We start from the raw sequence: 26,544 nt of genomic DNA on the forward strand, positions 1-26,544 counted from the left end.
TATCAACTATGGCACTGTGACCAGTTACCCAAAGGAGGTCCCTCACAGGCATGCATATCTTCTTCTGTGTCTGGTATGTGCATTGTATATTAAGTACTTAATTTTTTCCTCCCTCCTTCTTCTCCCCTATTATTTTATATAAAGACTGTAAGTGGTTGCTAACTTCACAGTTCACTATTTAGTTGTAGGTGGGCTTGTGACTTAATTAGAGGAGTAATTAACATCATCCAAGTATGGATTCAATGACTAACTCCTGGAGATGGAGACATCTATCGGACGGTGAGACTCTGTGCTTTTCCTATTTGGGGGAAGAGGGTTATTATCCTCATTTGCAAGGTAGTTTCATCTTATTAGGTGGAAGCTACTGTTGCTATATGGATGTTCAAGTACATGTGGATTGATGTGTATGGGGGCCAAGTGCCCAAAAGGGTGGATTGTGCCAGTTATGAAGCTATTGTCTTAGAGTTCCAAACACAGCCTTCTACACTCAGCTCTGTGATCCTGGGGCTGGGACTCTGCAAACCACGGTACCTTTGTGAGCTGGCCTTGACAATAAGAGGCATTAGGGAAAGATTGGAAGGCAGGAGGAGTGGAGACTTCTTTCTTCCTTTGCTTAATAACCTTAACAGCGATAGCCTAACAGTTGGTGCCAGCCCTTAGCTGTTTTTCTGCACTCCCAGGGAAGCTTCACTGTATCCCCTAAAAGGTGCTGGCACTAGCCAGACAACACCCTCCCTTCAGATTTCTGAGCCCTAGCAAGATAGGACTCCCCAGTCAAGTCTGTAGGTTCTGCGAACCCCAACCTCTCCCCTCCATTCCTGCAGCCTTAGGAGAGGTAGCTGCTTCCTGCAGGAATTTCCTCTCAGTTACCTTAGTATTCTTTCTGTTCTTTCAAGCCCACCTATATCTATGTAGTCTGTTCCCTATTGAAAATTCTCTTTGTTAAAACCTAGCGTAGGGGCGCCTGGGCGGCTCAGTCGGATGAGCATCCAACTTTGGCTCCGGTCACGATCTAGCGGTTTGTGAGTTTGAGCCTCACATCGGGCTCTGTGCTGACAGCTCTCTCTCTGTCCCTCCCCCTGCTTGTGATCTGGCTCTGTCTCTCTCAAAATAAACAAACATTTAAAAAAAAAATTGTAGTTTCTGTTTTCCTAATTGGACCCTGACTGACACAAACGATTAGGAAGCTGGTACTCACTTTTCACTGGGGCCCTAAGCCAAGAGAAAGTAAATTTGTAAGTGCCAGGGGTCATCATGAGAGGTCAGCCTGCCTGGGAGGGAGGCTGAGACAGAAGACAGATCCCTGACATGTTAAAGCACCTAGATCTAGCTGTGCCTACAATTCTATCCTTTGGACAGTTTAGTTATCTGGGCCAATAAGTTTCATTTTCTTTCTTTTTTTTTTTCTTAAGCTATAACGGGTTAGATTTTTGTTTACAAGCCAAAGGGTGCTGACTAATTCAAATTTCTTCATCCCCATCCCCAGACGAGGTGCCCCACCCCACAGCCACTGAACAGCCAAAAGCAACCACCTCCTACTGAAAATTTTAATGAAACCAATAAGTTAATAAGTTAACAAAGTGAGGTACTTGCATATCCGAGAACTGGGTTGGTGGGGGAACCTTGATCGTGGAAGGAGAGAAGGCTTCATCCCAAGTCTCCTTTGGTCAGAGGGTAATCCCGTTCTCCTGCCCCTCTCCACAGCTCTGTCTCTGAGGGGATGGAGGGTAGCTGTCTGGGGACAGTGCAGGTGAGGTGAGCCAGGACAGGCTCCATCCAGGACATGATGGTCACATGCAGAGGGTATGTTGGGGCAGAGGCTGGGCACCATGGGGCTGAGAAGACCCAGCCCCAGCCCTGGCGCTGGTGCATGCAGGTCCCCAGTCATGAGATGCAGGCAGCTGGGCTGAGCCCCTGTTCCCTGGCACCCCACAGAGGGTCACCATTGGTCCACTACCCATCACCCTCCTGCTACCTGCATTGGCTTCACAAAAGAGGGACAGGAGGATAGGGAGAACCAAAGAGGTGCTGGGGGCCTGGAGTGGATGGGGGGGTACTTATGCCAGTATGGGGGGGCTGCCAACTGAAGTGGAGAGCGGGGTGTGGAACGAGGGGAAACAGTGCGTGTGAGTGCCAGGTACGCAGCTGGTGCCCGACAAATACTTGCTAAATGCATCATTATTGTCCCAGAGAGCGAGAGAGACTAGGAAGGGGACAAGCCTAGGTGGAAGCAGGCCTGGTACCCACGCTGGGGAAGGGCCTGGGGTCTTTCTAGTGCTGTCCAGGCCCCCGAGGTCGAGGCCTGAGTTGTGCTGTACAGACACCAAGGAGGGCCCTTGGGAGCAGCAGAAGCAGCAGATAGGGCTCCTGGACTGGTGAGAAGTAGATCTTGAGAAAGGGGAGCTGGTAAAACTCTGGGGTGAGGCCTGGAGAGGCCTGGGGCCACTTCAGAGCTCCCTCCCCTACCCAGATGGAGTGGCAGGCTCCCTCTTGGTGGACATCACCCTGCAAGGCCCGCCCACTGGCATCAGCGGCAGAGGCCCAAGAGAGGCTGAGGGGCGGTGTGCTTGTGTCTCCAAGCGTGTGTGGTTGTGTGCATCACTGTGAGTGTGAGAGACTCTCTGCATGTCTGGGGAAACTGTGTGTGACCATGGGGGCACTGTCCATGAGAGATGTGAGGGCAAATACAGAAACTTGTGCTGTCAAAGGTGTCTGGAGGGCCAAGGAGGGAAGTGGACATCCAGCAGGAAGGAGGAGCCTCTGGGAGAGGGTCCCTGCAAAATGGAAGAAAGGCCCAAGCACTGCCCTTGGGGAGGAAAGGGAGAAACAAACAGGCCCCATGCGGGGTGAGGAGGGGGTGATAAGCCAAAGAACAGGGATGAGGGTCATGGCCAAGCAGCCTGAGACCAGCTACTGCTGGAGGCCCATCTCCCAAGGAGGGAGGGGCAGAGGGACCCCATGGGGGTCCCCAAAGTTGCATATTTAACATAGTTTGCATATATGGTGCCCAACTGCCTCGTGGCAGGGTCCTTTGCTAGTCGGTACCTATGGGCACCTTGGGCCCACCCCCAAGTGGGGCGGGGACTTGGCGGGAGGGTTTCCCTGCTCTGTCCGAAGGGCGGGCCAGAGACCTCACCTTGCATAGCTGGAAGCTGGGTCAGGGCCCAGGACCCCAGCGCCCCACTCTCACTCCCGGGACAGTGCCCCTGCCAGGCGGGCTGTGTCGGGCCTTGATGGAACGGGCAGGGCACTGGGGGGCGGGGGGGGGGGGGGGCGGAGGAGGCCGCGGGGCAGCTGCGGCGGCTGCCCTCGGTGCGGCCTGGCATCTCACGCTCCTGAGGTGGGGTGGGTCGCTGGCACCCCCACGGCGGGTATCTCGCCCACTCAGGCAGCTCAATACTGCGTGTGGCCTCTCTCCCCACAAGGGAGCAAGTTCAAGTAAGAGAGGAGTCCGGAGGCCTCAGAGGGCGGGTCCGAGCGCCAGGCCCAGGGGCTGGCCGTGTGCTGCCCCGCCCCTGAGAAGCCCCTCAGTCCATGTTGGTGCTGACCGAGCGGGAGATGCTGAGCGTCTGTGCGGAGACGGAGATGTCCTCGTGGTCCACAGGGCTATGGTAGTCGGAGGTGATGTCGGGGTCGAAGAGCGGCACTTGCACGGTGCCCAGGCTGGCCGAGGTGCCAGAGCGCAGGCAGCGCGAGTAGAAGCCCAACAGCAGGTCCAGCTTGTGCTCTATGGACTGCACCTGGGGGCGGGGCGCGGTTGGAGGCGGGGCTTGGGTGCGGGGGCGGGGTTTGGGGCGGAGGGCGGGGGCCAGGACGCGGGGCTTGGCCGGGGAGGGGCGCTTCTGGGAGACGCGGCTCCTCCCGCGGGAGGTGAGACAGGAAAGGCGGAGCTTGGCCGGCGGGCGGGACGAAGGAGGGAAGCGAGGCGGGGGGGGCGAGGGGGGGCGGCATTCCCGGAGGGAAACTTAGTTGTGATTGGTTGGAATAGTCCGGGAGCTAGAGACAGACAACTGAGGCGGGGTTACATGGAAACAGGTGAAATTTAGACGGGTTTATCTGAGACGTTAGCGACTTGAAGGCGCGGCTTGGCAGAAAAGGGTGGGTTTATCGGGGTCGTCAGGTAGGAGTGGGCGGACTTCCTAGGAGGCGCGGCTTCTCTGTGGGGCGGGGATCGTGAGGCCCGGGACGCGTCTGCCCTGCTTGGGGCCTCCCCGGAGGGTGCTCTGGATTGCGGCTGAGAAGTGCACCCTCCCCTTGTGCTGGACCTCGCAGCCTTCCGCAGCTTCTTGGTCAACGACCAGCTCCGCCATAGGAGCGAAACTCCATCCCATACTCACCTGCTTCTCCACCTTGACCACGCGTCCCATCATACTGATCTCATCCACTGCCTCCGTGTCACAGGGCCCCTTGTCTCCCTTCTCTCGGGCCTTCCGGTCCCCCGGCCCCCGGCCCACAATCTGGTCCACCCTGTGGAAGAAGGTAACCTTCTGGGCGTCGAAGCACCCAGTCACACGCCCCCCCCCCACCCCCGCCCCGTCCCTCACTCGAGAACTCTAGATTGCCTGCTGAACGGGGAGACACAGCCCGCAATGGGGAGAAGGGACCATTTTGCCCCTGACAAATGGAGACAGGTGGATGGAGGGCCCTGGGCCCCTGCTTTGAGTGTTTTCAGACTAGCCGAGCAAAGGCACCACACACGAACATGACAAGTAAATCCACTGCCTGGTGGGAGGACAGGTAAAAGAGGGAGAGACACAAGCGGGGATGTGGGTTATAAGGTGGACAAGCCTGGAGCTGGTCCCACCTGATTTTTCTGCTCTCCTTTACAAGCATGATTCTTGAAAATGTTATCTCTGTCCGCTTCTCCAACTGTTCTCCTCCCTTTCTCTCTTATACCTACTCCGGTCACGCTTTCATTCCCACTATCTCACCAAAACTGCTGTTGTCAAAATCCAAATGACCTCCATGTTGCTAAATTCCATGATCAGTTCTGAGGCCTCATTAAACTTGACCTTTTAGCAGCATTCGGACACATCTGATCACCCTTCCTCCTCCACTTCATTTGGGGCCGAAACCACCACCTTCTCCCAGTTCTCCTTCCTCACCGACTTCTCCTTCTCACTTTTCTTTGCTGGTTCCTCCTCCTTTCCCGCCACAAAACACTGTAGGCCCCAAGGCTCACTCCTGGGACCTCTTTTCTCTATTCACTCGAAGCGACGTCTTCAGTTCCAGATTTGCAATTCCTCTGTACGTTGTTGGTACCAAAGCTGTATCTCCAGCCCACACCTCTCCCTGGAAGTCCACACTCCTCTGTCTGGCTGCCAGAGCAATACTCCACTTAGATGTCCGATGGGCATCATAACCCAACACTCCCCAACTCTCCCGAGCGAGACATGCCGCAGTCATTGCCTTCTCCGTGTCGACAAACAGCAACTTTTTCCCGTTGCTCAAGCCAAAACCCTTGGCTTCAGGCCTCGACTCTTTTTTTATCCTATACCCCATCAGAAAACCCTGTCAGCTCTACCTTCAAAATATATCTGGAGTCGGCATATTTCTCCCCACCTCCACTGCTGCCACCCTGGTCCAAGTCCCCATCATCTCTGGACATCTGGACATCTGAAGTAGCCTCCTTACTGATTGCCCTGCTTCTACCCTAGCTCCCTTGTAGGTCATTCTCAGCACAGCACTTAGGGTGCTCCTTTTAAAATGTAACTCAGATCTTGTCAGTCCTTTGCTCAGAGCTCTCCAAGGCTTACATCTCCCCGTGGATGAATGCCAGCGTGTTTGCAGTGGCCTACAGGGCTTTAAACAGTCCAAATGCCATTCGCCTTCTAATCTTGCCTACTTCTCTCGGGCTAGAGAACAGACACACTGGGCTCCTTCCTGTTCCTGAAACAATACCCCAGACACCTGCCCAAGTCTTTGCTCTTGCTATTACCTCTGAAAACTCTTTATTTAAACAGCCACAGGGCTGGTTGCCCCACCTCCAGTTTGTTTTTTTTTTTTTCAAATGTCAGCTTACCTATTTAAAATCACAATCCCCAACACCCTAACCCTTAGTTTTCTCCTGAGCCTTTATCATCATCTGACATTGTCTAGTTTCACTTATTTATCATCTGTTCTCCTTCCACTAGAATCAAAGCTCCACGGGGCTGGGAATTTTGCTTTCCACCAGAGCCTCACTATCTGGCAAGTAACAAAAGCCCAACGATTATTTAAGGAAACAAGTGAATGAATGGGCAGTGATAATTCAGGCCACAAGAGGAGAAGGGAAAGGTGTAGGTGATTAGGGTCCTGGTGCAAGAATTCTTCCTATATGCTAGGTGGAGAGAAGAGGTGCCAGAGGGTCCCAGAGGCCAGAGGTGGGTCCCACTGAGGACAATCTGCCTATCCCCTTGGGAGATGGGAGATCACTGATAATTTTCATCCTATTCTTTTAGGACCAGGAAACAGTCATCTAAAGACGTCCCCCGAGGAGTGCAGGTCAGTAGGGTTCGCACAGAGGACCTGCGCCTGGGTCCTTCTTCAGGCTTGGAACAGGTGCAGGGTGGAGCCTCAGTGGCGAGCTGCAAGCCAGAGGCCTTGCCCAGGCCAAAACTCCAGCTCCCTCCGCGGTCCCTAGGGGGCGCTCGGGGCTCTGTTTGGGCGCGAGCGGAGGGGCTCCCACGAGCAGTCCTTGGGTGGGGGCTGGGGCCACGGCCTCACTGCCGGAGCACCCACCGAGCCTGCAGGCTCTTGATCCGGCCCAGCATGTCCAGGTGCCCGGCCGAGTACTGCTCGATGACGTCCTTCACGTCATACGGTCGCAGCGTCTCCTTGAATTTCCTTTTGGCCACCAGGAATTTCAGGATCCTGTCGGGAGAGGGGGGTCTCAGCGGGAGGGGATTCCTTCCCAGCCCCCTTTCCATCCCTTTGCTAACCATTTGCCTACCATGAGGGGATCTTCTGCTTGGGTCACCGCAAACAGCTTCTGCTGGGTCAGACTCCCAGCCTCCTTCCCTACCCACCACGTTCCACCCTCAGCCCTCATAGGTTGGTTGGTTGGTTGGTTGGTTGGTTGGTTGGTTGGTTTTTAATGTGCCTGTATCTGCCTGGGAGGTCAGGGACTGGGCCTGGTTTCTGCCTGGGCAGTCCAGGGACTGCCCTGGACACAGGGCAGGCATCTGTGAACACTGATGATCAAGACCACTTAGGGGAAGACATTTTTGTTTTCACCCACACATGCTTGTTAGTGCCACTGTGCTGGACCCTGGGTACCCAAGGGGCATCAGATCCAACCCCAGGTCTCAAGAGCCCTGCTCTGGGGTGGGAGACAGGACACACAATTATGGGGAGACAAGGGCTGTGTCAAGGAATGGAGAGACCTCTCATAGTCTGGGACCAGGAGAAGGGGGACCTCAGCTGGGGAGGTCAGAGGACAAGTCTTGAGAGTGATACTTTCCATCCCCAAGGCAAGAGGAGGATGAAGGGAGGCTTTCCGGACACAGACAGACATGGAGGCATATGAGTGAGATTCCATTCAAAGTAGCTGGAACAGAATGTGAAGATAAGGGGTCAGTTCCCCCCCCCTCCGCCCCCTAGGGAGGTAGGGTGGCACAGAAGACAGAGAAAGAGATTGGCCTTGCAAAGGAGGCTGGTGGGTAGGAGGAAGAGGTACTCCGAAGAGCCCTGAATCCCTGGCAGAGATCAGGCAATGAGCAATTGGGGTGCTGAGGAAGGGGCCCTGTGGTTTCCTCTATGTTAGCATGATGGTTCTGCCAGCCTGTGCGGAGAATGCCCTGGAGGGGCAGAGTCTTGGGCAGGAAGACTAGACCTAGGGGCTGGGCTTGAGCCAGGAGCTGGCAGCTTTAGAGCAATTCAGGACAAAAAGGGACATCAAGGCTTCTGAGTCTGAGTGCAGAATGATGCCCATGGCTTAGGCAACAGGATGGATGGTGGTGCCCCTGCCTGAAATGGGGACACGGGAGGAGGAGCAGGTTTGGGGTATGCTGGGTGTGAGTTGCTCTGTGGGGTGGCCAAGGAGAGCTGACCCAGGCTATGTGGCAGCTCAGGCGATGTGTTCCAGAAGCCTCACTTGGAGGGGGAGAGACAGCATGTATGAAAAGGGGGTGGGGAGAGGCCTCAGACTCTCTGGGGAGTAGAGGGGGACCCAGCTGACTCTGATTTTACAAAGGACACAAAAGAAAGAGCCTGTGGGTGGATGCATCAGCCAGAGAAGAGAGGAGGTGAGTCTGGAAGGCCTGGGGGTGAAGGAGGTCTCTGGAGCTAGAGCTGCAGGCCGGAGACAGAGTCTAGGCCAGGACTCCATGCCAAGAAGCTTGGGGGCTAGATGATGGCTGAGCCATGGCTAAAGGGCTCGGGGGGGACTCTGGCCCACTCTTGTCAAGGCAGGGAGACAGCCGGTAGAGTCAGCAGGGCAGGGATATTCAAACTTGTTTAACCAAGACCCACCATAAGAAATACATTTTACATCAGAAACCAGGATACACACACACACACACACACACAACTTCAATGTAGGTTTCATAAACATTATTTATCCTTCCTACAGGGGATGCACTCTGCTATTTTCTATTCTTTTTTTCTTTAAATGCTGACCGTGACCCACTAAGTTGATTTCACTAAGTTGATTTCAAACTGTTGGGACCTGTGGTTTGAAAAAGCACTGCTCTAGAGCAAGCCCTGGGGGAGACCGACAAGCTGAGATCAAAACACCCAAGGAGAGAGAGAGGAACTTTGAGACACAGAAGCAAAAGGAAGATGGAGTGAGACACAGAAATGGAGGGAAAGAGCACATAGGACAGACGCAGGGAGACTAGGTAGCTGGTACACAGCTAGGGGGAGAGAAAGGGGTGAGGAGAGGAGAGAGACACAGAGAGGACACCGCGGGGGTAGGAGAGGGACCATAGTGGGCAGCCGAGCCTACCGCCCTACCTAGCCGGCCGTCCAGACGTGAAGGGGATGAGCAAACCCTGCTGGGAGCCATATGCCCCTCCCACCCCACCCATACTCCAGGGCCCCCCGCCAGCCAGCACCGCCAAGGGTGCCAGGCGGGCAGCAGCTGGTGTGCCCGGGAGCTAGGCCAGGCCTGGCCATGAGGGCAGGCCCCAGACAGGGAGCAGCAATGGGTGGCAGACGGATTGGGGGGCCGGCGGGGGGGGCACCTCAGGCCTCAGTCTCACCTGACAGAGCGGATGACCGTCTTCACGGCAGGCATGACATCGTCCATTGTGAGCTCACACTGGTAGCTCTTCTCCTCTGCCACTTCCTCTGAGGGGCCCTCTGCAAAGTCAGGGGGCCCGAGTGGTGGCAGCAGAAGGGGGCCACTCCCAACCCCGACCACCACTTGCCGAGCCACCCTTAGAGATACCGATAAAGAGAGGCTCAGTAAGGGTGCAGAACCTTCCTGGGGGCACGAGGCAGACCAGGCTCCTGCCTCCCTAGCTGCCTTACCCAGGGTGGAAAACCCTGGTTTACTGCGTGCCCATCTGCCCTACGACCAGAGTAAGAATCTGCCCAGTGGCCAGGTGAGCGGAAGCTGCTTTAGGGCACATCTGGTTTGGCCTAAGGCAAATTACACACAGCCCTGGAGGAAGGCCTACGGTCCCACCAGGACAGTTAGCCCCAGAGACAAGGGGGAAGGGCCCTGGAAAGCAAGTCATTCTCTCCCCGGGGAAGGGAAATGCTTCTTCCCAGGCCAGTACGCTGCATGGAGAGGGGATACTATCCTTGTTCCATGGGGGGGGGGGGGGCAGGAGTGGGGGAAGGCCAGGCAGCTTCTTGGGCAGGGAAGAAGAGGCCCTGGGCACTAGCCATGCCCAGACTCCCATAGGTCAGCACCACCACCCCCCCCCCCCCAAAGACTGGTTTGTGGGATTCTGTAACTTTCCAATAAGTGGCAAAGGCCAGGATTCAAACCCAGGCAGCCGGGCTCCAAAGCCTGTACTCTTAACCACTACCAAGTGCCACCCTCTGAATTCTCATCTGATTCCAGAGGCCAGCAACGCAGGTGTCACAACACCCATTTCACAGACCAGAAGACCAGAGCCCAAAGATGGTCCATCAGCTGTGGAGCTGGGACTAGAACCGTCTTTCTGCCCCCAGCCCAGACTGTGTCCCCACCCTGCCCCCCACGCAGGTAGGTCCTGGGTCCCAGACCCCCAGGGGCTCACCCTCAGCAGAGGTGCGGGGTTTGAGTCTCAAGGAGGCCCGGAAGCGGGTGCGATCATTGAAGCTCCAGCTCTTCTGTACCTTGGTGGGGCTGGTGGCCTCACCCACCTGCTCGCTGCTCGGGGAGGTGGGCATCGGTGGAGGTGCCAGGTGCTGCTTGGAGGGGCCCGTCCGTCGCTGGGAGCTGCCCATGCGGATGCGGTCCTTGATGGCCATCCGGCTGCTGGCAGGGCAGGTCGGGTGGGGGAGAGAGCCAAGTTAGCTGGAGCTGGGGGCGGGTGTGCGTGGGGACACCGCTGACTTAGGACTTGGGTGTGGCTACTGGCTTTTGATTCTCCACCAAGTGGAGACTCTGGGGATGGAACAAGGGTGTGGTGAGGGGGACCCTGACTCCTACAAGAAGCTGCTGCAGGGTCAGTCTGAGCCGATCCCCTCCCTACCCCCATCTCCCACCCCTCATTGCGCGGACAGATAAGGGGTGCACAGGAGACAGATGTCAGGACGGAAGGAGTGAGAGACCCAAGAAGGGAGTCAGAGACAGACAGGAGGATGGGAGAGCTGGGTCTGGCTCAGGTGGGTGGGTGGAGGTGGAGATGGCCACCCTTTGGGCACAGACAGGCTGCTGAGGGGTGGAGAGGCTCACCTGGCCATGCACACTGAGAAAGGCCTCTGGGTCCTCACTGTACACAGAGGCAGGCCGCATGGAGTCGAGGGTGTGTGTTTGTGCACGTGTGCGTGTCTGTGTGCGTGCGTGTGTGCACATGTGACGGTGTGGGTACCCAGGTACCAGGGTGTGGACACGTGTCCACATTTTCTTCCTTTCCTGCCGGAGCTCTCTGATCCCACACCAGTCAGGTCAGGGCTTTAGGACCTAGTGCAGCTTTGCAGGCGGTGCAAAGGTCCGCACCACGCAGATTTCGGCGTAAATAGTGCCCCTATTACAGGGCGCGATGTGCCGGCTACAGAGGGTCCAGCTACTGGGCCCTCATATCTGCCCCAGACGTGCCTGGTGCCCAGCCTCCCGGTGAAGGCCTGTAACCTGGTTCTGTGGTCTCCACTGCCTGAGCTCTGCCCACCTGGACTGATGTCCTCCCTCCCAGACCCACACCCCCCACTGCCTAATGAACCCCCATTTCAGCAACACCCACACGTGTCTGTGTGCACGGGAACACACCTGTGCATGTCTGTGTGTGTGCTCAGACTTCCCTTCCCACACCCCAGCTCCCCACCACATCCCCCCAGATCTTGGAGGAAGACAGATGCGGGGAGGCCTCAGATTGTCCAGGACATGCCCAGGTTAGCCAGTACCTGGTACAGAAACTCTGTGTCCAAGAGTTTCAAGGACCGTGTTATCACTGTCTGAATAGGACCTAGGCAAACACCCCCCATCCCATGCCCTGGGGTGTCACCACTGCCTCCCTGCTGTGGGGACCTTCCCAGGTTGGGGGCCCTTCCACCCCAAATGTCTGGGGCCCTGGCTCAGGAGAGCACCAGCCAGTCTTGGAGGAGGCCTAAGGTGGGGCAAGGGTTGGGGGAGGAAACTGTGTCGCCTACTGTCAGGGGCTTTCAGGTCAAGAGTTAAGCAGAGGACGGATTCTGGTTTCAGGGCTGGGTGGGAGCTAGGGTCCCCCATGCCTGGGGCATGGGGTCCAGGGTACAGAGCCAAGGTGCTGCGGTGAGGAAGACGTCGAAACCAGGGGCACCTTCGGGAAGGCAGCCAGGATGTAGGGCCATCCTTAGGAGTAGGGGCCTCTGCCCAGAAGGGAGAGGTTACATAGGTCATGGATTGGGGCCCTGAGGATATCAGAAGGGAAGGACGAGGCAGCCCCACAATCCAGCATGCTCTTTGCTGGCCCAGGATCCCCTCAATGCATCCCAAAGGTTCCAACCAAAGTTTGAGGTTGGCTCTCCCAAACTTTCCTCTGCAGAGCCATTCCTTGGGGCTCTCCTCATGCTGGCAAGCACCCCCCACCCACCCGGCCCGTGCAACCCCTTCCTTTGTCCCCCACTCCTCCAAGGGGGAGAGCAAGAGGGGGGTGGAGAAGGCCCTGCCACTTAGCCAAGGGCCTGGAACCCCGGATCTCTGCGCCCGGCACATCACTCCAATGACGTTCTGGGAGAAGGGGGTGACCTCCCTGTCATGAGAAGTGTGCAAGCAAGACTGAGCTTGCTCTCAGCGGGACTTAGGGAGGAATGGGTCTGGAGGCTTGCACTAGAGGCCTTGAAAGGTCCCTTTCCAGCTCTGATGCTGTGATGGTTGAAGGAGCTTCCAGCCTGGTTTGTGGGGTTCTGTAACTTTCCAGCCAGAGGCCCTGGGCCCCTCCGCAACAGAAGGAGGCACTGTTTTCCCAGGGGTGGCCCTAGATTCCAGCTCCTTGGGCAGGGCCCAGGAAATGGCTCACGTCAGCCTCTCTGGAGCCTAAATGCTCAAACAAAATGGAAAGAAACCTGGCACACGGTGGACATCAGAAGTGCTCCTTCCCTTCCCAAACTCCTCAGAACACTCAAGGTCCTGTCTGAATGCCTTGGCCCTCCCATCTCTCTTGGCCACTTTGTGTGCTGGGCTCCACGTTTACAGACTGGAGTTTACAGACTGGAAAGGAGGTAAAACCGCCTGCTCAAAGTCACAGAGCCCTTGTGGATGCAGCAAGGACCAGGACCCAGTTTTTCCTGACTTGAGAGACTGTGTTCTTTTTCTGGGACTAGCAATTAGGAGAGTGTCTAGGGCAGTGGTTCTCTGAGAGCACCTTCACTCCCTAGGGGACGTTTGGTACTATCTGGAGACATTTTTGGTTGGCCCACTGGAGGCTGCCCCCAGCATCTAGCAGGTTGAGGCCGGGGAGGCTGCTAAACCATGCTACATAATGCATGTGACAGCACCCCCCCCCCCCAACCAGTGAAGAATGATCCGAACCAAACTTCCATGGTGCCGAGGTTGAGAAACTGGCCTAAGGGGTCGGTTGGTGCCTGGAACCCAGATGGGGTAGGCTTGACTGAGGCTATCCTGGGTGGGAGGTGGGGGCAAGCTCTGGGCACAAGCTGCCCTTGACTGCCTTGCTGGACCCACCCCTATGCTCACTTCCACATGGAATGACTCTAAGGATTCTGATACCGAAGGCCAAGCTTACGCGGGGAAGAGGCAGCCTACCCCTCTGGTGCTGCATAAAGCCCCTCTTCTCAGGACTATAGAGGCAGCCTCAATGTTGGCCCCTCTGCTCCGGCCCTGCCTTTCCTGGCCATCATGCCCACATAGCTGAAGTCACCTTGCAAAGGGGCAGATCTAACCCAGCGACATCTTGGCTTAACCCTTCAGGGGTGTTCCCATTTCCTTCAGCTATGGTTTCCAAGCTTTTTTTTTTTTTTTTTTAAAATAAGATCTTAACTGCTCAACATACCACATTGAACAAGGCCAACCATTCATACAGCACTTCCTATGAGCCAGGCCCAGTTCGAGTGGAAGCAGATGCTATTACCATCCGTGTTTTACTTCGGAAGAAATTGAGGCCCCCAGGGCTTATGGTCACGGTCCCCTGGCTAGTGAGTGGTGGCTGGGTTCAGATCCAGAGCCCTATTCCTAAGAAGCACTGCGTCTTGGATGAGCAGCCAGGAGCTCTGTCACCCATCTACTCCTGGGCCCCTCAACCCCACAAAGCTCCAGAGGCACTTTGGGGAAACCCGAGACTCAGTGAGCCCAGGCTGCCAGGCAGGGCCTACAGGATGATGCTCATGCAGGGCTCTGGGGTTCTTTAGGATCCAGCTCTGGCTCCAGCCTCACTCCTGACCCCCCCCCCCCACCACTCTCAAATCTGGCCACACTGGGCTGCCTGCTCCCTTCCCACGGCCGTGCTCTCTCACCTCCTTGCCTTGGTGCACGCTGCTTCCTTGGCCTGGGATGCCCTCCCTCACGTCCACTCCTTTTGGGGCCTCCTCTGGGAGGTGAAGTGCCTGACCTTGGCTCTGTAGCCCCTCTGCTTCCTCCTTTTGTTGCATTCATCACACTGAATAGCAATTGCTCTTTGCAACACTCCAGGCACCATTTTATTCATCACTGTGTCCCTAGTGCAGGGCCTAGCACAGGGCAGGTACCAAGGAAGGTAGTGGTGATGCAGCTTTAAGAGTTGGGCTCTAGAGTTAGCAGAAGAGGTGCCAATCCCAGCTCCTTCAGGCATCTTCTAGGTCCCTAGGTGGGCAGTGGGAAGCCAGGAAGCTAAACCCAAAGCCCGGCAAAAGTCAGAGTGGGAAGGACCCTCAGAGAGCCTCTAGTTCAATCTGCCCATTGCACAGATGGGAAACTGAGGTCCAGAGAAGGGAAGCAATTTGACCAAGATCACACGGGGGTCAGCAGCAGAGCCAGAACTCATCCCAAGGCTCCTACAGATGTCCCTCCTGGCAGAGTCCCTCCAGAGTCTGCCCCCCAGACCTGGCAGAGGCATCCCCAGGAAGGTAAGAGGCTCATCAGGGACCCAAGGCAGACGGCAGGCGGCAGGCACATGCACCTTGTCCTTGGCCTATCCTGTCCCCCTCTCCAGCCCCCGAACTGGCTGGGGCAAGGAGGAGTGGGGACAGGAGGAGCAGGCGAGGGGGTACCTCGGTCTCCAGCTGGCGTGGATCCGAAAGAAACTCCGTTTATTACTAAACATCTGGCTGGAAGTTGAGAACAAGACACAAACAGGTTAGTGGGGAGGGGGCAGGTGGGCAGAGCATGGGGGGCTGCCAGGATGGGGCTGGCTTCCTGTGGCTGGTGGGAGAGAAGAACCCCCACCCAAATCATCCTCCAGCCCGCATCCCCAGGATGCAGAGATTCTCAGGATCTGCACACGGATCTCCTGGGGAGCATGTTAAATTCTCAGGATCCTGCACACGGATCTCCTGGGGATCTCCTGGGGAGCATCTGTGCCTCTTCTCCAGAGATTCTCCTTCTGTGGGCTTGGGGAGACATCCGGGCCTCTGCATTTTGACCAAACACCCCACAGGTGCTGATTCAGGAAGTCAGTGGACCATGCCTTGAGAAATACCAACTTAGCGCCTCATCGAGAAACCTCAAAGAGAGGAGGTGCTGACCCTGGCAGTACCATCCCCCAGGAAGTTCTGTTCCTTGTAGTCTTGGAACGTGCTCAGCCTGGGTCCATCCACAAGTAGCACTAAGGGGATGACCAATGAGGAGGAGTATATAAGTGTATGTGTGTGTGTGTGTGTGGTGGGGGGGGGGGGTCCTGTCTGGAGTACCCACCCCATAGGTCCAGAAAGCCAAGAGTGAGGATATGCCCACTTGGCCTGAGCCTGATGACTGATGTCCTAGAAGTCACAGCTCAAACCCCTGGGGTCTCTGGGAAGAAGGGACACTCCACCACCATCACCATGAGCCCCAGCCACACAGACACTCCAGGGCAGAGAGACACAAGGCTGGGAGTTAGTGATGGCCAAGCCCCTCGCAGTCATCTGGTCCTAGGCTTTGGGGGACCCAGAGTCCTGGAGCAGCGGTGGGAGGGAGGGGTGTTCCGCTCCGGGTTAGTCTCAATTTTCAGTACCTTTCTATCCAGGCAGGGTGAGACCAGAGCAAACCGGACGCTCCAGAGAGCACTGGTTCAGGCCCTGGGCAGGGCTGCTCAAATTCCAAAACTCTTGAGTCTTACCTATAAGCTGTGGTTGGGTGAGGTTGGGGAGGACAGTGAAGGGCCTTCAAGCAGGGACAAGAGAATCCGGCTAGGACCGCACCAGGGACTCTCTTCCAGGGAGCTCCCAGCCTGGCCTGCCCAGTCATGCTGCCCCTCCTTGTACCCCCTGACCTGGAGGGACCCTCATTCTCCCTGCTTCCTGTTCGGCCCCTGGCCAGAAATGCCCTCACAGAGAAGAGGGAAGCAATGTCGTTCCCAGCATCCTTTGCACCAACACTCCCTCCTCCCTGTTCCCCAGGCCTTTTAAGCCCAGAAACCCAGAGAACCCAGAGCCCCTGATCATCCTAAACATTGCTGATGTTCCGCCTAGGACCCAGAGGCCCAGAGTCCCTCTGTGACTGTCTCAAGGACACACAGCATCAGGCGGCAGAGACAAACTTTCACCACGCCACCTTCTGATCACTGAATGGCTGGTCTCTTCTCCCCTCCCTTGTTCTGGGTCCTGGCCTCAGAATCACAACTGAGTCTCAACGCCCAGATGTCTACCTGGCTGATCAGGGATGATGTGTGAAGATGAAACAAAAGAAAGAGATGGGGAGGGGTCAGGGGAGGAATGAGGGGGGATTGAATCCTTGACCTCAAAGCTACACTTCTATGGGAGCGGCCACTTTCCCATACTGTGAGTTAGTGAGCTTCCCGTATCCAAAAATGCCTGAAACTCCACTCTTTTGCACATTTATGTGGGGGTAAGCATCGTTCTTTCTTTGTTCTTCTTTCAGGATGCAAGAGCTCCAGGAGAGACAGGTTAAGGGGAAAGAGACGGTTACGAGCAGCAAAATGTCCCTCAGTAAGGAAGAAAGGCATTATGGGAGCATCCCAAGAGGACCCTCTGGGATTAGCCAAGCTGCGGACAAGGGTTGCACAAGACGAGCATTAGTCATTGGTTGAGTTTACGTAGGTCCTAGAGCGGTTCTTAGGCACAGAGCTCTCTCTCCAGCTGGCTCCTCACTCCCGAGAGGCAAGTTCAGGGGCAAGCCCCTTCTAGAGGAACATGCTGGGGGAGGGGGTTCCCTGCCCTCATGCCCCAGAATGGTGCCCACGATTACCTGAGCCGTAAGCACCTGTGGCCAGCGGCCTCCTCCTCTCTCCAGCTGCCCAGGAGGGATGGGGGTGCAGGGATGGAAGAGTGAGGGGGACGCGGAAACAGAGAAAGAAAGAGGACAATGGAATGAATGGAGGAGGTGCTGGGAAAGGACAGTGCGGATAGCTCCCCCACTCAGACCCTTAGAGCCCCAGGTGACAAACAGGTGAGTCCAGCCTGGCCTCTGCAGGGAGGCTTTCCGTCTGTACCTGTCAGGCCATCCGACGACAACTGCCCAGGCCTCATGACAAAGCCGGGGAGTCCCCAGAACAGGCCCAGACACCCACATGGTGGCTGCAGGCAGGTCTGAGAGAGGATGAGACAACGAATGGAAGAGGAGGAGGAGAAGCAAGAGGAGGTGGCGGCCCCGGGGGGCCCCTACCTTTCCCCAGGGCAGAAGGAGGCGCTGCCCGGCCGGTGGCAGGTGGCAACGGGCGGGTAACGGGAGGGTGCTCCATCGGGTACCGGCGCCCGCCGCACCTCCAGGGGCCGTAGGCCCCCGTTGCGGGCCCGTTGCACGTGCTCAAACAAGAGGGCCAGCTCTCTGCAGGAGAGGGCGCCATCAGCGGCAGGCAGGGCCGTGGCACCACCCGCTCACCTGGTGGGCACCGAGCTCCAGAGCTCAGATCCTGCCAGGCTCTGCCTCTAGAGGTGCTCACCAAACACCCCAAGCCAGAACAGACAGGGCCGCAGGTGGGAGAGACGAGCCTTCCTCCCTCCTTTTCTGCACACAGTTCTTGGGAAATCCTCAGGGCTGCTGGGTACGGTTTTGCAGGCGGGGCACAACTTGAGGGCACCCTCAGAAGGTGGCAAGTGGGAGCTCAAATCCAGCCTCCTCTCTGCTCATCAAGCAGAGTGCCCAGACATGAAACTGTGCCTCCCTGGAGGCCAGCGGCGGCCCTGAAATCCTCACCCTCCAGATCCGACGGGATCTTAGGGTGGAAACTGAGGCGCAGGAGAGAGACTTGATTGGGTAGCTAGCCCGGCTTCCCACTCCTGCAGCATCCACTCCTGCCACTGGGTTCTTGGAGACCAGATTGTGGCTCAGCTTCTTCCTAAGCCTCCAGGCCATTTCCTGGTTCCATAACCCAAGGAGGATATCTCCCCTCTGCCTTCCCATTGTATGGATGGGGAAACTGAGCTCCAAGGAGCAGCAGGCCCATGGACCTAGAATCTCCATACCAAGCTCTGTTCCTCCTACTGGAGGGCCCAACACTATCCCCAAATCTTCCCTCCGCCTCACATACACCATACTTCTAACAAACCAGCCCCTGCCCCACTCCCCAAGTCTACCCCTGGAAAGGGAGGCTCCTTCTACAACCCCTGTCTCTGAGGTAGGAGCTTGCGTCTGTCAAGTGGAGCCCCCCTTCCCAGCCCCTTGTCTCCTGTTCCTCCCCTAGGAAGCCCCTGGAGGCAGGAGGGAGCAGGGAGGGGGAGCCAGGTGTAGGGGTGAGTGGAATCACGCAAGAGCTGCTCTTGGAGAACTAATCAGGAAAAAGACCTGTGCGCAGAAGCGCTGAGCACAGCAGCCTAGCCCAGCCCATCTAGCCCAGCTAGATGCCCGCTTGCCCGCGGGACTGAGCCACACTCTGTGGTCTCCATTCCTGCCCAAGGGCCTGCACAGGCACCTGGCCACACAAACCTCGGAGATGGCTATTAATAATCCTCTTCGTGGAGCCACCTCCGGGGGCAGTCCTACCCTGGCCTGGGCCAGTGGGACGAACCCACTTCCGGGTGCTAGGGCCAGTAAAAATAGGGTCACGTTCACACACACGGGTGCTGGGGTGTGTCCGTGAACCCAACTCTGGCACACGCGTTCTTGCCCCTCCCACACTTGCTCTACCCGGCTGCAGTATGCCAGGCTGGTAAGGAATAACCCTACCCTCAGCTCGGAGGGGAGATGAGCTGGCTGCCCACCGCCCTGAACAGCAGCCCTGTGGGTCAGCCTACGGACGGCCAGCTCTCCAGAAACCGGGGTGCAGCCCCATGGGGCAGGGCTCCACCCCATGCCCAGTGCCCACCGCCTTCCTGGGGCAGAACAGGGCGGGAGAGAGGACACTCCGGGCTCTGCGTTGCATAGGATTTGCAGAGCCAGCCCGATAACGCCTCCGGGAGCCATCACCCCTTCCCCACCCTCCAGGGCTGAGTCCCAGCCACTTGTCCCCAAGGGGAGTTACCACCAGCCCACGCCCGCCCATTCCGCCCGCCCCCCCACCCCCCGGAAGGCAGGGCCTACCTGAAGGATGGGAGGATACTGTCATAGTAGTACCAGGTGGCCGTCAGGTAGGCCCGGCTTGTGTCGGTGGAGTACAGGCGCCACGCAGCCTGGTCGAATGAGGGAGAGGAAGGGGGAGGGGGAGGGGGACAAAGCATCAGGTAAGCCTCTGAGCCCCTCAGAAGGAACCCAGTCCTTGGGTCGGCTGAAGGGCACTCAGAGCCAGAGGCCAGCTTCAATTCCATAGCCATCAGCAGGACCAGACAGACTTCCGCAAGGTAGGGATCAGGTGGGCATCCGAGCCAGGGGTCTAAGGGAAGAGCTGGGGTTTTGTAAGGCAGACATGGGTTTCCAGTCCCAGCTTCGCCCCTTACTAGCCTGGACAAATTAAGGGAAGCTGCAGAGCCCCTGTCTCCTCATCTGTAAGCCGGATGTAATACTACCTACCGTATCATAAGGATTAAAAGGGCAAATGTGTATTAAATGCCAAGTGCAGTGCCTGGCACATGGAAGACACTTAACACAGGGTTCCCCTGTTGAACGCTCCTGGTACCTCCCCCGACCACAGCTAGTAAATCTCCATTCATTGTGTATTTGATTAATGTCTTCCTCTCCCCCTAGACCCTAAGCCATGTCTTGATCACTGCTGTATCCTTTAGCACATAGTAGGTGCCCTGCAAACGTTAGGGGAATAAATACTGACCGCGTGAATTCTAATTACTACTAATAAGTCCACCCCATCTTTCGCAGCTGCCTGTCCCTGCCCATGGGGTTGAGGAGGGAAGGAAAGAGCATCAGAGCATCACCTACCAACCCCTCAGCATCCACAGATTTGCAGGATTTCCTCTGCAGCGGGAGGGATGAGGGCTGGACAAGAGGAAGGACTGTCCCTCTCCCTCCAGGTAACGAGAAGAGCCAAGGAGAGACAGTGAGTGGGGTGATTAGGGAGGGCAGGGAGGCATGGACAGAGCACAACTGAGCCCTGGATGCCCCCCACCACCACCACCACTTCGGGTGCCTCTTGTCCTTAAGGGACTGCCCACTGCTGACCTCACTGGCCAGGCACCCTCCTAGGACAGGAATATTTTTACTTCCTGCTTGCCTAGGCCCCTGGCTTGAGCTGGGGAACAGCTGCCAGAGCTGTCTCATTAATTATGGGCACCACAATACCAGCTGTCTCTTGGCCTGGACAGTGCCAGCCGCCTGCCCCTACAATGCCCCTTGGAAGGCCAGCTCCCGGGGGACAACGGCCATTATGCCCCAAGGGACGCCGAGAAGGAAAGGCTGGGCTGGTGGCTGGAGATAGCAGGGATGGGGAGGGGCTCCCACCCTGGGGAGGAGAGATAAGTGGGGGTGAGTCAGACTTGGATTAGGGAGTGCGAGGGTGGCATGCTGGGAGAAGGCCAAGCTGGGATGTGCCAGTATTCCCTGAACTACTTCCTGCAGGGGCTTCTCTTGCACACACCCTGACTCGAGAGAAGCCAGGGCTGAGTCACAGACTCATATAAAATTGGAGCCCTTGCCTCAGCCCATGCCCTATCAGAATGCCTCAGCACAGTGGGGGAAACTGAGACCACACGCTCCTTGGTTTTCTTCCCACCCCTCTGACTGTTCCTCCTCTGTCTCCTTGACTGGCTCAACTCTGCGGGCCCTGTCACTAACTGCTGGGGTTCCTAAGCATTCTGGACCATCTTGTCTCCTCCGTCTTTCCTCTCCCTGCGGGGTGAACTCATCCGTGCCCTGGGCTTCATTACTATCCAGGTGCAACGGCTCCAAGCCTTCTCTGCCCAGCACACCCCTCTCCTCTCAGCCGCAGACCCGCATATGCAGCTGCCTCGTCAACATCACTGCTCAGGGGCTGAGGCCCCCCAGACTCCACGTGCTCTAGCCAAGCTCACATTCCTCGTGTCTCAGATCTGGTCCCCCCTCGAGGGAGGAAGGTGATCGATCATCCAGTTGGGCAAGCCAAAAACCTGGAAGTCACCCCCCACACATGTCCCTCACTCTCTTCCTCACTCCCGATGCCGCTAATTTCACCTCCGAACTATGCAGAATCGGCCCACTTCTCCCCATCTCGTCTGTTGCTATGCCAGTCAGGTCACCCGGCGCCCTGCCTTGCCCACACTGTGGCCAGAGCCTCTTATCATCTCACACACACACCTGGGTCACCCTCCAATCCATTCACCTATTTTCAAAACACAAATCTGATCATGTCACCCACTCCTGCTTTATACCTGTCAGTGGTTCCTCCCTGCTCTTAAGAAAATGGGAAAATGGGAAACTCCTCCCCGTGGCCTTCGGGTCTGGCCTCACCCACTTCCCCAAACCCTTCCTCCTTGAGCTTTCTGTTCCAGCCTCCCTAGCTTCCTTCCAGTTCACCAAACACACCATGTTCCCCTCCACCACAGGGCCTTTGCACATGCTGTTCCCTTACCCTGAATGTTCCCCCCTTTACCTCTACACCTAGTTGACTCCTATCGGTCCTCCATCTCTCAACTCGAGTGTCCATTTCCCAGGGTCATCATCCCTGAGTTCCCCCTCAAGGTCAGATCAGGCCAGGACCCTGTTAAACACTCTTCAGAGAACAATTTCTTTCTTTCAAGTGTTTAATCTCAGTTTATAGCTACAACATTCATTTGTGTGAGTGCTTGTGGAATGAGCTTACTGATGACTGCACCTTTGGGTGGCAGGACAAGAGGCCCTAGGCCCCATTCCAATGCAGGCCATGTAGAGTTGGGGCTGGAGCTGGACAGTGGGGCAGCTCTGGTGAGTCCTGAACTGAGCCCAGGGAGCAAGAGAAGTTTCTAGCAGTCCCAGTTAGCATCCCAGCTCTGCCTCTGACTTGGCACGTGACCCCAGAAGAGTCACATCTGCTCTCTGAGCCTCAACGTGGAGCCACAATTGCGAAACTGGGACGCGTGGGTCAACACACCATGTTGATACACCAGTTCATTTCATGCTTCCTTGGCGTCTTGTACCTGGATGAGGTTAGCTGCAGGCATCCTCCTCTTCTCGAAGTGCTTCTGCCGGTGCTGCTCCTGCACCTTCAGGGCAAAGCCAGAGCCAAGGATCCCCTAGGGGAATAGGCATGGTTGGGGGGGGGATGTGGGGGGGACAGCAAAAGGCAGAGAAGGTCTCCATCACTGCCCATCTGAGATGTCCCTTTCCCATCCATGCAAATGCGGGCTAGGGGCTTGGCAGGCTCTGCCCCCAGGACCTCTCTCCCCCGGGATGGGAGATCCTAAATGGATGGCGACTCACGGCAGGCAAGGCAAAGAAGGAGATGCCTAGTAAGGCGAAGCCGGCAGCCAGGACCCTGCCCAGCCACGTGTGCGGTGTCTTGTCACCATAGCCAATGGTTGTCAGTGTGATCTGGGGACACAAACAGTTTACCCTCAGGGCTGGTCTCGGGAGCCACCCACAAGAGCTTGTTGGGACACAGGCAGGTGGGAGCCTGATCATGAGGGCGGTGCCCTGTGGTCACTCACAGGGGCTGGTTAGGGGCATAGATGGATCCCTCCCCATCACTCCACCATGCTGGTCAGGGGTAAGGTCACAAGGGCTTGGTGGGGAACTACATGAAGCACAAGCAGATTTACTGGGGCAGGATGGGGGCTAACACAGGGGCTGGTCACAGGGGGTCCCAGCCTTAGCAGAGAGGACAGAGACAGGCCCGCTCAACCTTGAGTCAGGGTCACAATGGTCACGCAGGGGAGGGTCCCAGGGAGAAGGGCAGCCCTGCACAGACCCTCACGCACCGTCCCCCACCAGAGCGAGTCGGCGTAGGAGGAGAAGTCAGAGTTGGCGTCCTTCTCGGCCAGATAGACCAGGAAGGAGGCAAAGATGAGCACCAGGAATCCGATGTACCAGGCGGTGATCAGCTCCTGCGGTGACAGCAAAGATGAAAACGTCAGGAGGGCCGAGCCAGAGGGGTGTAAGGAAGCGCCTAATACTGTGCGTACCTGGGAGAGGGGGGCAGGTGGGAGGTTCCCAGAATGACCCCGGAGAGGCGTTCTGGAGGGGGGATAAAGGCGCCCCACCGCTTCGAGTTGCCTGGGGGCGGCTGCCCATCTTTCTTTCCCAGCTCCTCCTTCCGGGGAGACCCTGCCCCGCCTTCCCGACCTCAGGGTACGCCCCCCGCCCTGCCCTTGCCCCCCCCCCCCCAGGTTCCAAGTTCCGACTTCAGTCCCCAGGCCCACCGCCCCTCAACGCCCCACACACCCCAACATCCAGTCCCCCCCCACCCGCCCCAGCTCCCCACTTTGCTGTGCACACAGACTCACCTAACCCAGAAGCTTCCGACTGAGCCCCTCAACCCCTTACCCCTCAAGCCCCTCCTCCTGGCCTGCACCTGCCCTCCCCCTGCAGACTGGCCCTTGTCCGGCCTCAGAGATCGGCCCCTGTGGCCTGGCCCCCCGCCGAGCCCACAGTCTCCCCAACCCTGGGGCTGGACTCGGGTCCTGCCCCACCCCCCACCTCGGGCCCCGGGAGACGTCCCGCCGGCGCACCTTGCTGTGCGCGTAGACCACGGAGCCCAGCAGCTTCCAGGTGCCGCCGCGGCGGTCCATGCGCACCATGCGGAGGATCTGCAGGAAGCGCATGCTGCGCAGCGCAGACGTGGCGAAGATGTTGCCCTGCGTGCCCGCGGCGATGACGGCCACCGAGGCCACGAACACGATGAAGTCTGCAGGGGCGGGACAGGCGAGCTCACCAAGCCACCGTGCATCAGGACCCGCGGTGGGGATCCTGGGGCTGTCTGCGGGGGAGAGCGGGGGAGGGGAGGGCGGGGGGGGGGCGATCCTGGGGCGGGGGGGGGGGGGGGGGGGGGGGGGGGGGGGACCGTGGTGGGAGGCGTGGAGGGAAGGGTCGGGAGGGTCGTGGAATCTCTGTCAGCAGCGAGGGTCTGGGTCAGGGGTGGCATCAGGGCGTCAACCCTGAGGCTTGGGGTCAGGGGTCAGGCGCGGGCAGGGCAGCCTTGTTACCGATGACACAGAAGGGTTTTCTGGCAAAGCGGAAGCGGCCCTGCCATCCTCGGTAGCGGCAGCAGCATCCCGCGGACCACACGCGGATGATGTACTCCAGGCCAAACACCACGATCATCACGAATTCCTGCGGGACCAGGGGCCTGAGTTCTCGTCTCCAGCCTCCAGGAGCGAGGGCCCAGGTCACACAGCACCGGCCCAGCCCGGAGTCCTCGGGTTAGGGGTACCAGGATTTCCTCAGACCACCTCTGCTGGACGTTCTTACACCTGGCTGGACCCGAGGAGAATTCCAGAAGGCACGTGGCGCCTTCCACAGACTGAAAGCCCCAGTCTGTCTTCCATTTCCTGTCCACCAGCTGTCTGGCTTTTTCTGAGCTTCACTCTGCCCTCCCCCTCCCAGCTATCCCAGACTCAGTAACCCTGACTGGGTGACCTAAGGGGTGGCTATCTGTCAGCTGTCCACTTCCAAGGTGCTTCTGTTTAGAGAGAGAGAGAGAGAAAAAAAAAAAAAAATCACACCAGGGGTTGAGTTAGCAGTTTGGGTCCTGAGAAGGAGTAGGGCTTTTTCAACCTCTTCTCTGAGCCCAACATCAGCCCTGGCTTAGCGGCAGGAGGTGCCTCAACACTTGCTCTAAAGCAGAAGATGAAGTCCAGAGAGGGGCAGCCATCAACTCAGGGAACACAGCATAGCAAGCCACTCTCTGAGCCACAGTAGGAGAAGCCTCTCTGTCCCTCTACCCTGAACCCCACGGTGCTACCTTACACAGCCTCGCTCAGACCCGGACTCTGGCACTCACCAAGATGAGGAGACATTCGTTGGCAAGTTCCTGGTGCTCCTGAATTGTGGACAGCACGGACAGCACCAGGCAGCTGAAGACCAGCAAAAATCTGCAATAGCAGCATGGAGAGGGTTAGAATGCTGCACGGACAGGACAGCCGAGGAGCCTCTGGCAGGGGGCTGTGGGGTCGCAGGAGGATTTGGGAAGAATTATCTGGAAGGCAGAATCAGAATGAGGGTTCCCTGGAGTTGTGGTTCTGTGCTGGACACCAAAGGGAGAAGCCCCAAGGTCTGGGCTACTGAGCTCACAGACACCTTACAGGCCTCTCAGTTCCCTTCAATGCGGGGGCTGCAGCCTGGGGAGGTGGTCATTCCTCTGGGGGGCGGCAGGTCTCTCTGGGCTGGTGGTGGAAACACACCAGCTCAAGCTCCCACAGTCAGGAAGCGCCTCCAGGCTCAGCCATTCGCAAGTGGTGCCCTTGGTTTTAAGACTGTCTTAAGAGAAGTATCTCAGAGGTCAGCTGGGGGGCCAGGCACGGTCGGCAGCTGAGGGAGGGGTCTCTGCTCCCTCTGAACTCCAAGGTTGGCAGGAGCATCGCTCCATTTGCAGAATGGGGACAATTGCCTCTGCCTTCGTGGGCTCTTAGGGAATTAATAATAATGAGACAACTATGAAAGGAAAGGGGACTAGGGAGGACAGGGAAGGAGGGAAGGATTCAGAGTGGGGTAGGGAGGGGAATCAGGCCTCATGGAGCCATGCCATGGAGGCCTGGAACTCCCCTGAGGGCTGTGGGAAGCCCAGAGAGAGACGTTTACAAAAGGGAAGAACTTTATATGCCAGCTCAGCCAACACTTCCCACAACCCCAACCACACACATGAGGAAACTGAGGCCCAGACAGGGAAAGGGATTCACCCAAGGTCACTCACTATGTCCAGGACAGAGTTGAGATTAGAGCCAGGGTCCCCCACTTCCCAGCGGATGGGAAGAGGGGGAAAGGGCATGAGGAGGGAGGCTGGAGGCCTCAGACAGTACGTGAATACGTGCAGAGGCAGCACAAGGAATCTGGACTCCCAGAAGCACTGCTCTTTGGGAGGGGGATGTGCCGGACACACATGTGCCCTGGAAGAGACTCCGGGGGAACGGGCTTCTCTGGAAACACATCCCTTATGAACTGACCCACAGCGTTCCCCAAGTGTTCCCAGCGTCTCCCCGCCTGGGACGGCTGGCAGGGCATCCTGCCTGAAACACCCCAGAGTCGGAGCCTGCTGAGTCTCTGCTCACCCTCGGCTCTGGGAAGCCTCGGGGATGCCCTCCGCCTCACTGTTCCCTCTTCAGATCGCCCCTTCCCCGTGCTTGCCCACGTGTATGTGGCCCACGTCACTTTCCATATGGCTTCATTTGTGTTTCACGGTGCCAGGGGCATGGGCTCAGGGTCAGAGAGACCTGGGTTCAAATCCTGGTCCGGCTTATACAGTCCCCTACCTTCCCTGAGCCAGTCTCCACATCTGTACGGTGGAAGCTGATGGGGAGATAGACCCGTGAAGGGCATGGCTCTACCTCCCTGGACAGGGGTTCCCAGGCTGCTTGGAGGGCAGGCTTAGGGCTGCATCCCAGCACATGCCCTTGGGTAGAGGAGGCAGG

General features: G+C 57.5%; 1 protein-coding gene across 1 annotated transcript in view; it reads right to left on the reverse strand.

Moving 5' to 3' along the window:
• Positions 1-3,355: 3,355 nt before the first annotated feature.
• KCNQ4 (potassium voltage-gated channel subfamily Q member 4) overlaps positions 3,356-26,544 on the reverse strand; it is a 51,052-nt gene continuing 27,863 nt past the window's right edge. Inside the window, exons 4-16 of the mRNA XM_049618880.1 lie at positions 24,921-25,011; positions 24,124-24,250; positions 23,650-23,825; positions 22,900-23,025; positions 22,403-22,513; positions 22,120-22,215; positions 19,163-19,251; positions 17,309-17,470; positions 10,173-10,393; positions 9,183-9,282; positions 6,721-6,852; positions 4,338-4,467; positions 3,356-3,740 (exon numbers count right to left, since the gene is read on the reverse strand). Coding sequence (XP_049474837.1) covers positions 3,528-3,740; positions 4,338-4,467; positions 6,721-6,852; positions 9,183-9,282; positions 10,173-10,393; positions 17,309-17,470; positions 19,163-19,251; positions 22,120-22,215; positions 22,403-22,513; positions 22,900-23,025; positions 23,650-23,825; positions 24,124-24,250; positions 24,921-25,011 — 1,774 coding nt within the window. The 3' untranslated portion in view covers positions 3,356-3,527. The remainder of the gene's footprint in view (positions 3,741-4,337; positions 4,468-6,720; positions 6,853-9,182; positions 9,283-10,172; positions 10,394-17,308; positions 17,471-19,162; positions 19,252-22,119; positions 22,216-22,402; positions 22,514-22,899; positions 23,026-23,649; positions 23,826-24,123; positions 24,251-24,920; positions 25,012-26,544) is intronic.

This window comes from Panthera uncia (assembly GCF_023721935.1).
Source record: "Panthera uncia isolate 11264 chromosome C1 unlocalized genomic scaffold, Puncia_PCG_1.0 HiC_scaffold_4, whole genome shotgun sequence".
In the NCBI taxonomy this organism is placed as follows: Eukaryota; Metazoa; Chordata; class Mammalia; order Carnivora; family Felidae; genus Panthera; species Panthera uncia.